The sequence below is a fragment of the Varroa destructor genome, unplaced genomic scaffold, assembly GCF_002443255.2.
Source record: "Varroa destructor unplaced genomic scaffold, Vdes_3.0 BEIS01000001.1, whole genome shotgun sequence".
Classification (NCBI taxonomy): domain Eukaryota; kingdom Metazoa; phylum Arthropoda; class Arachnida; order Mesostigmata; family Varroidae; genus Varroa; species Varroa destructor.
In genome coordinates, this window is record NW_019211454.1 from 73279996 (window position 1) to 73295140 (window position 15145).

Genomic DNA, 15145 nt, shown 5'->3' on the forward strand with positions numbered 1-15145 from the left:
GTACCCCCGAGCAAACGAAATAAAGAGAGGGGGGAAAAGGAGATAGAGATGATTACCATCGTTGTCGGAATCGTTCGCCTGTTTTTTTTTTTGTAGTTAATTTCTTCGTGTTTCCCCCACCAAAGCAAGGCGTTATTGACTTTGTGTCTTCCGTAGAATCGAAATTAGAGGGAAATGGTCTTTCTCTGTGTGACTGTATGTGTGTTTATGAGCTACGAGCAGCACTAGGAAGCCGGTCCCCTAACGGACGACGGGGTCCGAATATCGCGAATGCCATAGCGAGTCCATGCCGAGAGACCATGACTAGATGAGACAACGATGAAATGAGGGGTGGAGTTCTCTTTCTCGATGAGGATCATGTACACACATATCATTCAATGTTCAGTAGGTAGGCGAGTTAGGCTCTTTCGAGCGCGCTTATGCCCGTGGGGTACAGGACGGCACATGCTGCTGCCATCGCGCCACTAGCCACTCTTTGGTACATGATTTGCGGTGGCCAGAAGACAACGATATGAGCCGACAGGCCAACCAACAGGCAGCAGATAGAAATAAAACAAACCACGAAATAGAACTAGCCCGTGCTACTCTTTCCACCTGACCTTTTTCTCATTTCCTCGCTTCCATTTTATTAACTAACTTTACAAAAGTTCGATTTCTTAATAAACTCGACAACGAGAATTGTAACGCTTAGAAAAAAGATTTTCATTGTGGATTTCGTTTAAGATATTGTCGCAAAATTTTTGCCTTTCCTTCACTGTAAAACAGTGCCATATTTTTCGTTGGCAACTGCTGAATGTTTGGGAATTCAGTCGAGTAAGACAATTCAAAGAGGGTTGGCTTTGAGAACTAAAAATATATTACATATTAATTCAACCGTTATTAAATTCGTGCCCTTCTTGAATAATAGGGTTCTAATTATTTTTCAAAATCTTGATAGAAACATGAAAATAAATCTTATTTAACTGAGTCATCATACAGTGCGTACCACGTAAATCAAGGTCCCCGACTTAAATTACTTACGGATTCAACATATTGACTTCATCTTTTGATGAAAACGTTGAGTATTTTGCTAAAAGAATATTTAATATGATAAAATGTAAACGTTTTACTATAATTCCTGTTTATATATACTATATAGCTAGAACATAGCTAAGTAAGATAAGTAACAAAGAGCTTAACTGTTCCTAGAAAAAGGCGGTTCTACACTGCGTAACCTTACGGATACACTATTGCTTGCGTGTTTGTTACTGCTACATCGTTGTCGAACTACAAACAATATGAGAGCTGGAAAAGAAAAGCCTCGCTTTTAATAGAATAAAGTCGAAATCGATCGATGTCTGGAGTTGCAGTCGTTGCCCTAGGCGAAATCCGTAACAGACGACATACCCTCAACGTTCTACTCTAATTCAATCCTTATGCAATACACTCAAGTCGGAAAGCAGAGGCTATCTCGTCGTCAGCCGATACTCATCGGTACCCAGCTACCCCTAGAAGTGGTCTATCCGCCCTGTTGGGTCCATAACGAGCATATATACAAGATCCACACTCCTGGCCAAGTGACCTGCCACACACCTGCCCCTACGGAAACCCCTTTTCTAATGCATCCATCTCCTATTAACGGTCGCTTCTTACGAGTACAGAGCGGATGTTCGGCGGATAGTAACACCTCCTTGTTGTACCTGTACACAACTGTAATTAATTAGGTCCTAGGTTTTCTATCTCCGACATGCATGCTATTATTGCACCATACTGGACAGCTACACAACGGCCTCCGCCTCACCCACTGATCGACTTGTGTGAAGTTAATCAATCGACCCACACATACTAGATAATTTACTTCAGAATGTATCTATGATGAGTAATGTGCTTCGTGTATTTTGAAGCCTATCCACACGTACAGCGTTTTCTCCTTCTCTCGTTTGCAGCCGACGCCATATTAGCATTGGCGCGTTTTTGGTATGAAGTGAAGCTTCATAATCCTATATGGGTTACTTTCTCTAGCCCGCAGATAGTTTTTTTGGTAGATAAGTATGTCATTCTTGCATGTCCAGTAGCTTCATTCCCAATTGGCGCTTAGTTATCCTCCGACTTGACCGTATTGGAAGTGCTACTATGTCTGTATGTCTATAACCTATGATGAACCATATAACTTCATAGACAAACTCTAGAATCTAAATATGGACGTGTTATGGAAGTTTCAGCGTCGAACTCTGATTTCAGATGTTAAATTTGTCACTTTGCCATATATTGGGACTTTGTATAATTGTATGCCATCTTGTTCAATCTATGATTAGCGAGTGGTTTTACGTAGTTGGAAGTTCTTCATGAATATTCCATATAACATTATGTAGGCGCATTAAATCGTAATTTTGATATGGTTATCATAAAAAGTCTTTCCCGCTACTGGTATTCATGTGCTTATCATCATAATTGCTCTAATTTATAATCAACATCGCAGCCGTCGAAATCGTTAGGAGCATCAACACTTCCATCATATCGTCGTCATTGTGGTAAACGGAAGATGAACGAGTACCCCCAAGTTAGTCTTAGTCGTACTGATATCTGCAAGACGGGTCCAATTCGGGATATTAGACCAGGGGGGAGACAGACTGCCCCAGGGCATGCAATAGGTGGATAATTCCACTTCTGTTCCCAATTCCCAGCAGAGAACCCTGGACTTCACGACGGGCGGGTCCAGATGTCGATTGTTAACGCCTGTCCCGAAGCATGGTGGTCGCCGATATTTCGTTACATCTACTGTAGGAGCATCCTGACGCCTTGCCGCTACTTACATGTTATTCTCTATTTCTGTATCGTCATCATAATCTGTAACCTTGAGTACGTGGTAATGTTAGGCGTACCTGACACACTGGACTGGTCAGTGTCCTGTTCTATTGCGCTTAGATCGTGCTCCATTCTCGCGCGCTGTTAGGAGTGGCCAACCAGTTTTAAGTTGACATGGGATAATTCGAAGTGGATAATGGCTGTCGTGAATACGGCCAACAATAACGTTACACAAATATATGTATATGCGTCCGTTGGAAACAGCCAGCTACTGCATCAATACTGCCCCCAGGTAACTATCATAATATGCCTTCAGCGCCTTTCAAAGTATCAACATAAGACAATATCGAAAAAAACGTGTCGAGACGAGTTCAACTAGGTTCTAGCGTTAGTACTACTTAAAGTAGCTATACAGTGGGAATTGAACTTTGTTAATTGAACATATACTTAGCCGTCATAGTATACGTGTGCAGCGAATATTCACAAGCAATGTATATATAGCAACATAGTGTAACTTTTCATCCACACGTTTATGGAAAAAAGTAAGTATAACACCAAAATAATGCGGAAATTGATATCCATTGATGTTCGTATATTAAAAATGTATTATCAAGTCCAACGAGCAAATTATAAAAGGAATTACTATATTTTACACCAAGCGGAATATGTGATTAAATCTAAAATAACCCCCAATGAATAGAGTCAAACTTTTTCATACTCATTAGTGTTTCATCCATCAGACAAATACATATGGCTTGTTAGAAATTGAAAACCGTCTGTAATACCTAGTTTCTAAGGGTAAACTTTATGTGAAGATTTCGCACGCAAGCACACCAGCCTTACACATCCGTAATGAACGATTAAATCACTGTAAATAACTATTATTCAAAACGACTTCAGTTCAGTTACATAGAGTCATTTTCTTAGTCTAAGTGAACAAAAGAGCGGACAACTCGAGATACTTGTAAAAATAGTCACCTCGTAAGAGATGCCTTAAATAGTCATGACAAACGAAGCCCCCCACAGAGCCTATAGTATTCGGATGTACTTCAAAATGCAGCCCGCTCAATGGCAGTCCGCCCTTGTCCATACTTCAAAGTACTTTGCCCGACAGATTGTGGGTGAGCATACACATGAAACAGACAAACAGCTCAAGCAGAGGCCTTGCTTTGATAAAATTAACCAACATACGCATTTCTTCGGTAAGGATTGCACAGCACTCATCCGATGGTGCATTGTTATAATCTGGATCTAGGTTTTGTCCGCTTTCTCTAGTTATATTTTTCCCACACTCACTATGTTTTCTCACTGTTCTGGGTTACTCAATTCCACCACGATCTACATTAAAGTATATATTCCAAAAGATGGGATTCGTGTTCGGGAGCACGGGACTACCTGGCTGTGTGTGGCAATGTTTGCGGTCGTGCTGTTTTGAATATACGCGCTTTCATTGCTAGCTTGTCTAAACTAACGCTACCTCTTATTTTAGGTCCGACCCTGTCGCTCTGCTCAAGTGGCTAAAATCCTCTGATGACGACCCCCAGCAGTTTCTAGCCGCCAATGTCGTATAGGGGGAGGCACTTACCCCCCTACCGCTATATGTGTACTTGTCCACCTACATGTAAGAATGCATGAATGTCTTCTACGTTTCCACTATGTATGTGGTACCTTTGGTTTGTACTGTGTCAACGAAGGCAGCATCACAAAGCGGCATTTATGCATAGCTAGCCACATCTTGTCGGTTTATTTTTCTCCTCTCTCTTGCCTTGGGTTTGAGTGCTTTAGGTAGGTACATACTATATCGTAGTAAGGAAAGGGAAACCCCGAGTTTTTAAGCGTTACGCCGCTAGATCCCACAGACACTACTCACTTGGCCTACCATACTTACCTATGCCCTTGCGTGTTTTCGTGATGTGTACTTAGTCTTTGTGTAGCTCACGGGGACGACAGCGCCTGAAACAAGAGCAATAGCAGTACCAGCGTAAGGGGCAGAGACTCTACCAATGTCCAGATCTTCCACTGTAGCCACGGCTCATCCCCATTCATTGCCTTGGATTTAATGTAGTGCACTTGTATGAGGGGAACAGTAGTTCAAATGCTCAACTTACCTTCTCCCAAAAGTATGCACGAGAGACGATTTTGCTGTTATTCGATTAGGCCTGGGGAGATGGGGGCACGTATACTTGTATTTTTGTTGGTGCATCATCGGGGAATGCAAGAGGCAGATGGAGAATGTCATCATGATTGCTCAATCAATATATAACGCTAGAGCTTGAGTGACGTTGCTTTGATATATTGATAAGCGTCGCGGCAAATCTGACATGACAGACTTAGAAAGCACAGGAAAGTCCTGATCGATGAAGGCGACCCTATGATGATTGTCACGTTAACCAAAGGACGTTTCAGTGTATATGTTCACTGCTGTAGCACTTCAAACAGAGAATGCTCATGCAGTGATGCAGGTATAACCGGTCAGCGTTTGTTGTGCGTAAACGTGAGCTTATATGATACGCCGTAGCCACTTGAAAGCCAGAGGCTGTATTGCATGTTGTAACCTGAAAAGAAAGCAATACATATATCTACAAATATAACTTTTCTTTTTTTACTTATACAGGTTACGTGGTACGTGTTGTTAACGGAACTTGAAGCAGCGACTCCTTGTCTTTTTCGGCCAAAAGCCTGGCCGTTTAAGGTATCGCGCCCACGAATCCGCAAATATGACATTGGATTACTTTTGTCCATGTTGGAAAACGTTTAGTTTCGAGAAAGTAGGCCTGCTACTCGAGGCGTTTCAATACAATATTCCAATAAACTTCAAAAGATTCAAGACATGTGATAAAATGCTATTTCAGCTACGTCACTTGAATTCAAGCAGATGGTCATATATATCCACCAATGGTCATATATAGTCACCAATGACCTTACCAATCTGATTAGATAAGTGGTCAAAATTGTCTTCCTCTTAATATATTACAAAATCATGGTTAAATCGTGGTACATTTTGCATAAGAGATTTACGGTCAGTTTTTAGACAATCCATAGCAAAACCGCAGAATCGTCGTTTTCCATGTTTAAAATTATCAAGATATGAAGTATAATCGATTATCATACTCTGTACTTAGAATAAGGCGCGGAAATACGAGGAATGAATCCACTTATGGGTTTTTGTACACTCCGAGTGCAAGCTTGTGTTTTCAAAAACCCGGGCATTTGTTTCCGTACTTGACATCGCTGGTTTTGGGTCTTCCATGAGCTAATATGACATTTCACTCTTCTAGTACAATTTGCCATATGTGCATCTATATCTCATGTCATAGCAAAATGACTACCTAGAGAAGTGTCTGAAAATCTATCAAATCCTATGAGCTGCATATACTTACCAAATGTTTTTATTTTCAGAAATACCTTGTGGCACTTCATTAAACGATTTTCTTTTCTACCAGCCTTCTATATATATGTATATATATATATATATATATATATATATATATATGGCATGCTGGATAATGTATTCCTCGATAAACTTTGCATAAATAAAGAGCTTTTTTATACTGGAACCGCTAAAACGCGAGTGTTCGGTATACACAGAATTACTTTTTGGGCTCTATGAACGTCCTGTTCCTGTTGTCCTTTTGCTGTTTTTTAACAGCAGAAGTAGTAAAAACATTATACGAGAAATAGGTTTTCTTTTGTACTGCTAAGCTATGCATAGACTACACGTATTCTACGAATCAACTAATTTACTTACCCTTCGGACAAGAAAGGTTAATTCACAACCTGTTAAATTCATAAGGTGTAGTTAACACCTTTCATCATGAGCACAGTGAGGGAGTAGATTGCAAGTACAAAACGGCTCAATTAGGTTCCATAGAAACTATAGGTAGCGTTTATTATTCTACCCGATGAATCGAAGGGGTCGTCCAGGTTAGAAAGTTTACCAATAGCCTTGGCTTGGCTAAACCATTTTGTGCTACCCTAGCCCAATCAGCCCCAGTTGTTCATCCACATAAATTTAACTCCCTGGGGGCGCGAGATAGCGTCGCCTATGGCAGCTAGACGCAGCTTAGTGTCTAGCTGGCACAGCTTACGGTGGCAGTCTGAGTGAGAGACGACGGGTTAATGTGTGAAATTTATTCACCCCCTGCTATCCCCTCTTCTTCATTGCTGCCCCAAATGGACCCGATGAGATTTGAGCTTTCTTTCTTACCCTCTCACTCTACTTGACGGGTGATTGTCTCTTGCAAGGAGAGCTTGCGCTCGTTTCGTATGCCATCAGATTCCACGCACACCGTCGTTGTTACCGGAGTAGGCTACTTGTTCGAATGGGGTAGACGAGCAGGCAAGCAAGACAGCTCGCGCACAGACAACCCCACAGATCTGACCGTGTGAGGCGTTTCGTCTACACGACAGTAGACATTCTACAAATAAAAACTGATCAGAATCACAATGGGCCATTGATATCGGAATGAAGAAACGATCCCAGTTGTAGTAAGAGAAGTAGTCGTGGTCGTAGTAGAATGTACACTTCGTACTCTATAGTCCTGTATTCGGAGTAGCTCTCGAGTGGCTCGTCCCCACTAAGCTTCACACTGCAACTTACTCACGTACCTAGGTGAGTGCGAAGACGAGTTGAATATGCCTTATGTTTGTATACCTTATTGTATACTTTTTATGGTGGTACGAAGCGAATGATCCAGCCTTAGGCTGTTTTATTCAGCACCACCCACGCTGGCAACTGCACTTCAGACGTGTGTATACTACTAGGGAAATATAGCGTTGTCGAACCAGGTTGATGGCCCGCAACTGGGTTCGTCAACAGAAAAGTGGGCGCTTTTTTACAACAGCAGACGGTAGAGAGGGTACGGAAAGGTCATTTACGAAGTGATGAGAGCATGTTTTTCGACCGTCCTTAAGCTATTGGACGACAACAAGAATATGGCTATACATACACTCGATGTAGCAATGCGAATACAGCAAATAAATGCCTTCGCTCATTCACAGGTGGTTAAGCATGACGAGTGAAGAAGGAAAGAGAAGTTGACAATTAGCTAAAAAAATCTCCTTGATATATTCAGATAAATTAGCCATCCTATTGGATACTTCGAATATCGAGGTACCTTGATTTTTCCAGGGCATATATAAAGTGCTGGTAAGTTTTTGAGAAAAAAAAATCAAGACAACATTCCGACAAAAGTGTTTCTCATTTGTTAATCTAGTTATTGTAAAGTGTTAATAGACAGATTGATAATGTATAGCCTGAGAACTTCAAACTCATAGTTGCGCCATGAACGGGATTAGTTTTTCTGTTGTTTTCGATAGCGTCTAATTTTAAAGCGTACTGCTCTCGTTCGTATTCATATGTAGCGTCGAGAACGTCAAGAGAGCGAATATATACTCAAAGCCTATATATACTAAATATATACTCAAAGCCAAATCGTGCCGTCAGCCCCTGTTGCAATACGTTTTCAGTGATCGATCCAAGCTATGGGGAGACATCCTGATACAAATGGGGGGCCATCTCTCTGTGATGTCACCCTACTACCAAAAGGGATCGTCACGAAATACATCGACGCTGTGCTTACACTTTGTAGTAGAAAAGGTGTCGCGTGGAGTTGAAAAAGGGGCAAGGAAAATGGAAAGGGAATGGCATGAGAAAACCGCGCAATTTTTGCCGGAGCCAACGACGTTATCAGAAGCGGCGACGATGATGATGATGACCACGACAAACGAGTACTTCGGATATCGGTAACCTCGACGAGGAGTATCTCTAGTCACACTGATAGTTGTTAGATGCTGCAGCCACAACTGTGTTCAATGACATAGGCCACTCGCCAGAGAGACTATGAGGCCGTACCATCTACTACGTAACGTCACGCACTGAAGCCAGCTAGCTAGACACTGCAGAGGAAAAGAATTAGGAGCAGAGAGCAAAGAAGCCACGTCGGCAGACACTCTTCACTCTGGTCGACGACTTTGCTGGAGATGGAAACGGAAGTAGTGACGAGGAGACCGAAGTCCTCGATGGCTGTGTGCGCCCACTAAGACCCCCTTCGCTGGTTGAACGTGCGGATGTGTGTCGCTTGGTGGTAAACGTTTGTAGTGCTGCGACAGACGAACCATAGGAGGGTGTATAAACGAAGGAACAGAGAGTTAGATTACAAAGAATGAATGAGATCAGGACTACAGGCAGATAGCAAGGGCAAAACGGGTAGTCATTAGGGACAAGCCCTCGCAAACATCAACTTGAAAGGGGCACTGCTGCCTGGGGCAGAAATGGAGATGAGGTGATAGCGTCAATGGCCGCACCAGCCGTAGTTGTAGCAACGGCAATGGAGGAAGTTCATGCGTGACTTGTAATGAAGGTGCTTGTCCACGGCCATCAGCACCGCCGAGTCACCTTCAGACATACGCACCCTACATAGGCATACACATACCTTACACCACCCATCTAGCAGGTTGTCAGTCGGTTCAATCACGTACAAACAAACACTCAATGCCTATACGATTCGAACCTGCCATCTTTCTACCACAACTATCTTTCATTCCCTATTCGCCGAGACTGCCATTACTGCCAACATGGAAAGTCCGACTGAAAGCCGTTATTGTTCTCCCTTTCCACCCGGCACCATAACTTCATTCTCGTTTTTCCAGTAAGCTGGCGCCCACCTTTACTTGGCTCGCCCCACGCCTGTTTTCCACCCCCTGCTTGTTCATGTACAAACGAACTACTCAATCCTATCGACTTTTTCTATACAGCTAAACGTGTGCTTAGTGGACGACACTCTGCGTGCACGCTTACACACCAGGTGAAGAGGTGCTAAGCGTATGTGTTACTGCGTGTTGTATGAGAACGACCGCGTATTAGGTGCAGTTTGTCGAGCTATGACGGCCACCTTCGGGGTAGGATGGGTTCAAATATTGACAGAACCAACGGCGATGGCAGAAAAGATGGCGTAACGCCTGACGCGTTCATATAATTCGCGTTGCAGTGCAGACATCGATAGAAAGCGGGAAAGAAGAACGATAGTTATAGAGAAGATGATGATCGGCGCCGCTCGAGAGGAACCACGAGATAGCGCGATGCGTCGCAGTGTTCGAGAGAGCCAGGTACTGTACAGCCGCTGATGGCGATGCTCCCGCGGAACCCGAGTTTGGCCAAATACATTTAACATAAGAAAGAAAGCAGCAAAGATCCGCATCTACCCTCGGCGGTGGCGTTCGGGCACTAGGGACGCGGCAATGGCGGTCAAGTCAGTCGATCTATGAAGTGCCAGTATTATAGAAGAGGCAGCGGCATTAGAGCTAGTGGAAGAAGTGCGGAGCCGGCGCACTCGAAGCGTTGACATCGAACGAAGGAAGCCAGGAGCCTACTGCTGCGCACATACACCATACACGCACACCGAGGTGGTTTGTATACGAGTGACTCTCGAAGGCCAAGCCAAACCGCCAATGTGTGACTAGCATCAGTGTTTGTGTGCGCCAGAGAGAAGATGAAAAAAGAGAGGTAGTTCAAAGTACATAGGAGTGCAGTGAGATGAGATATTAGCATTTTAATGCTGCGCTAAGAAGAAGCTGTGACAACAACACGCTTCACTTTACAGGACCGCCGAAGACTCGCTCTTCATCGGAAGTTGACAGTGGGGTGGATATCGATGTCAGGTACGCTATCGATGCAGCGGCTGCCGCCACCGTCGAATGAACTCGGGAGGATTCTTTTCTATTACGTCGCTTTGTTCTATAATTGAAAACATCACTGCCACGACGAAAACCAAAGAAAGAATCTCGCTTTTCATAGTACTTGGCTACTAAGCAGAAACATACAGGACATGTCATAGAGCCTGTTTAATAAATATCTAAATATAATTTTTTGTTTCGCCCGTACAAAGAGAACACATTCTCTGCAACCTTTAATAAATTTAGAAATGGAGAAGTTGATCCCGCCAAGAAGCTGAGGTAGTTTACTTCATTAAATAGCAAAAAAAAAATACGTCAATTTAAAAAGCGCATAACGAGCTCTTGGTTCCAACAGTGAATTTCTACCGTCGCAATCATTTCCTCCCTATGATCACTCAATTTTTTTTTTCACTCAACGCTAGAGATATCGAGTTCCAAGTTAAACTGAAGTTCATGCGGAAAGCACCCAAGGTTAGTTTGTCAGTACAATCCAAGCTGATCGTCATTGGCTCGTCAGTTTAAGAGTAGCAATCTAATCCTTTGTCTGTCTTCTGCTGCAGCCGTTTGCTAGGCTATGCAAAAGGTTAGATGAAATATTGGACAGTGAAATGGGCCTTTGGGAACTCGGTGTCTGCTCACAAGATGGCTGGTGATGTGTGTTAGTTGCATATTAGTAGCCATGTGATTGCACGTACGGATATGCGTCTATCTGGCCGTTGGTCTGTGGCTGTAGATGAAGTAGTACAGTTAGTCCCCGAAGCCGTCCCCTAGAATTGTTTGCCAAGACCACAGCCTCAGGCGGGTAATATACCACCGCCGTTGCTGCAGCCGTTACTACTGCGACTGACGAACACCTCTACCCACCACAGTACTATACAGCTATGGCAAAACCGGCCTCGTCGTTCTTCGGGCCTGTTTGAAAGAGTGAGTTCAGCTCAAATGAGCCTCTGAGCCTAGGAAAGGAACACACGCCGAGGACAAGCCAGTTGCTTAACCCCGCACTCAGTATCCCCCACGCAGTGCAGCACTACCAACCAACGTTAGCTTCGGTACTGCCCCAGAAGGCTGACATACACATGCACATACATAGCGACGACAAAGAGAACGATGAGACCAGCCTCCTCGCAGAAATACGACCACGAATTGCTGAGAACCAAGAGGAAGACAAGGATGTGGATAACTTTAGGTCTGGACCATAACTTCAGTGGGCGAAGGGGATGAAATGAAATACTTGCAGCAGTTGCCGCCAAGCACTTTGTTTGACCATTTGACTTACCCTATGTATACGTGGGAGCCGTATACACGTGTGTGCACAAGACAGAACATACCCATTACTGGAGGAGCTAGGCTAAGAGGGGAGAAAGCACCACACGGAAACAGGATAGGCATAACGGCGACCAAACCTATGTGGGACATTTTTCAAGTATTGAAACCAATAATATATTCATTATGATGTGTTGCTCACCATGTAGGATTTCAAATAAAGAGCTAAACTTAGAAATAAATAACTTGCAACCGACACTATCGTTGATATATATTGAAACGTTGCCTTGTGAATTAGCTTTATTGTGCACTACGATTTACGCATAGATACATTAAAAGTACTAGATGATATTTACCACACACGTCCGGGTGCTAGAAGTCATCGTTGAATGGGTATAGTTTTGCCATATCACAAACGTTGACAAATACCTCATTTGATGGTGTAGGGGTTCATGCTCAACTGTAATTTTTAAATTCTTTAGTGTAGGAAGGCTTTTGACTGTAAACTTCATTTTTAAAGTACTTCCACAGAGCAAGTTCAGTGGTGTCAGGTCTGCGAAACGGTTAGGATATACCGTGAGTCCTTTTCGGTCAACCCATCTGTTTGCAAAACTCTCATACAGCTGCATTCTCTTACATTAGGATGAGGGCATGTAGATGCTCCGTTCTGCTGGAAGTGAAACTCGCCATCGTTACTAAAGTTATCCCGAACATCGAAACAAATCTTTGTAGTAAGCGCAAGCAATTAGCACCAGTTTCTCTACCGTAGAAAAAAAAGAGTCCAATCAATACTTTGCGTGACATGTCGCACTACAAAGGAACTCCTGATGAATTTATATGTTTTTTTTTTGCAATGCATTTACGATTGCTTAGTAAGTGCGCCTATATTGATTAATTGTGCATTTCGTTTCATTTCGCGAGAATTGTGTATTCTATTCAATATTGTTTTTCTGGTCCTAAGGTGCGATGAATAATCGATCCTCTCAGGCCAAGGCTTGATGATCTTACAGATTTCTGCCATTTTTCGCTATAACTTTCCACTGTTATTCGTTTGATAAAATCTGCTTATGCTTTCAGTCTTCCCGAACGTTGCCTATGGACGTCCTAACTAGTTCCATTAGTTTCAAACTCATTTCCTATTCAATTAGTAGCAAGTTGCAAAAATACTTTTACTTGAATTACTGCGATGTTGCCTTGCTACTCCTGCTGCATTTTTACACTTACAAATAAAATTATCTTGACTAAAAAATGTTTTTGGTCTATTTATTATTTCAAACTAAGGATGAACCTTAAAAGGTCAGAAGGGGAACTAACCTTGCCCATTATCCATCGTTTTGATCTAGCTTTGCCGGTCTTTGAGCCACCGGCTAGGTCAGTTGGAAATTAGTAGAACCTAGCGCACAGAACAATAAGCTGGTCTTTATTAGAACCGTACCGACCATAGGTAGTGTACCTGTGTGAAAGAGGATAGGCTAAACTAGCGGCAATCGCAATGATTGCCCTTCTCTTATTACCTTGTCGTCGTCGACAGCCCTTCCGCCCTCATCATTGGTTTTACTCCTGTTGCCACCGTTTCTTCGCATGCTGCTGTTCATCCAAGTCTGAAATCGTTCGTATACTTTGCTTTGACAAATCTAGATAGGGATGCACAGGCGAAGCTTGTACTAGGGACAAATGTCAAGCTGCCAAAGTGCGAAAGTCCACTAGAGATCTGAAGCTTGTCAGTTATCATTAGGTCGAAACCGCTACTGGATTGATTAGAGGCCGCTGCACAGATATATAGCAGAATAATGTTGGCCGTATAAAGTAGCTAAGTACCTACATATTAAGCCAACCAAGCGTATCGGATATCATCAGCTTGTCGTACGGATGTCTATCGTCCACTCACTTGGGCATAGGCCATTATCGTATCGTGAGTGGCAAGTCGGCGTTCGGGCCGGCTTCGGCGCCTACCCTAGCTACAATAGCGGGACATTCAGACAAAACCCACATCGCGGATGCTGCTTCTGCTCCAACACAGAAAGAGGAACAGCCAACTACAGCCGCTTTGTGTAGTCGCCGACAAGCTAGTGACGGGATCGCGTGTGTGTGACTACGGCGATAGTGACAAGAATGGCGTACCACAGACGATACGTTTGTTGTAGGTCAAACCCAGAGAGGCTTAGTAAGCATACAGATAATCAGGCTAGAGTCACACACGTGGATCCACTCAGACATGTCCGTGTATACACACATGGAGATTCATCCGTACTGCTTCCTCTCGTCGCTTTCTCGTAGTATCATGCGCTTGCTCATACGTATGAACGTACGAAGAGAAGCCCTACACATTATACATCAGCGTACCCGGATATACGTACTTTTATACAGTGAAGAAAGAACGCAGCAATTTGTAACGTGCTTGAAGTAGGGCGTTCTATGCACTATATTTATTATGCGATGCAATAAGTAGCATCATCATCATCAATAACAGCAACACACGTAAGGCGACGCAGCATTTAGGACCAATTACTCTTTTTACTATGCATGAGGTGACGCGATGCTGCACAATAGTACTAATCAATGCAATTACTTCGTTTAAGTATCAAAATTAGAACAGACGTTTCTTAATAGCGATTATAGCAATTGCTGCACGGGCTTACATATTGTACAAGATCTATATAGTATAGTTTGTGTTAATTAGAAGGTTAAAGTAGAGTCACACTGTTGTTCTATTAATACCGAATTGAACACATTTATGGTAACGGTTTCTAGTGGCTGACGTTTTCCTCAAGCGATTTTGTCCACTCAGTCGGCCTTTTTCGTCTCGTGTGCAACTAGCCTCGTCTTCTAATCTCTGAACCGTAAGTCTCATGGGATCCCTGTCGGGCGGAGATAGGTAGAAGATCCTCTTCTATTTGCGACCCCTCGGCGCATGCTGGGTCGGTTGTCTGGGCCGCGCTCGGTGGACTGTAAGTACCTGTTCGTGCCTTAGGGATCCTTCATCAAGCGAACGAGCGCCCGTGACCTTGCGTCCTGCCCTTTATTTCCTGTTGGGCAAATGGTCCGCGACCCCGGGAACGCGAACATTGAAAGGGACGTTCTCGTTCCGACCCAACCGGGAAAGTAATAAGATCATAGAAATCTTCCCCAGCTTGTGCAGGATTCAAGAGAAGACCGCCTGGTTGATGCTGTTAAAACGGCTAATGGTCTAACAGCTGCGGGCACCTGCTGCGCACTTGCTCTCCACTGGACTTTAGGCCCACTTATTTAACCTAGCCGACGCGTATTGGTCGCCACAGCTCTTATTTTTTTTTGTGTTCTCCTATGTTCCGTGTTCTTTGGCGTATTGCAACCCGTGCTAGACGTCGCGATGGGCGAGACCCTTGCCAAGTGGGAAAACTCGATAGCCGGAAGGGAACCAGCTGACATCTTATGACATCAGTTC

At 43.5% G+C, this 15145-nt stretch overlaps 1 protein-coding gene across 1 annotated transcript in view; it reads right to left on the bottom strand.

Annotated features, from left to right (window-relative positions):
• Positions 1-15145, bottom strand: part of LOC111243195 (uncharacterized) — an 85635-nt gene that overhangs the window by 52999 nt on the left and 17491 nt on the right. Inside the window, exons 4-5 of the mRNA XM_086986256.1 lie at positions 4893-5339; positions 4673-4737 (exon numbers count right to left, since the gene is read on the bottom strand). Of these exons, the coding sequence (XP_086842382.1) occupies positions 5187-5339 (153 nt within the window). The 3' untranslated portion in view covers positions 4673-4737; positions 4893-5186. The remainder of the gene's footprint in view (positions 1-4672; positions 4738-4892; positions 5340-15145) is intronic.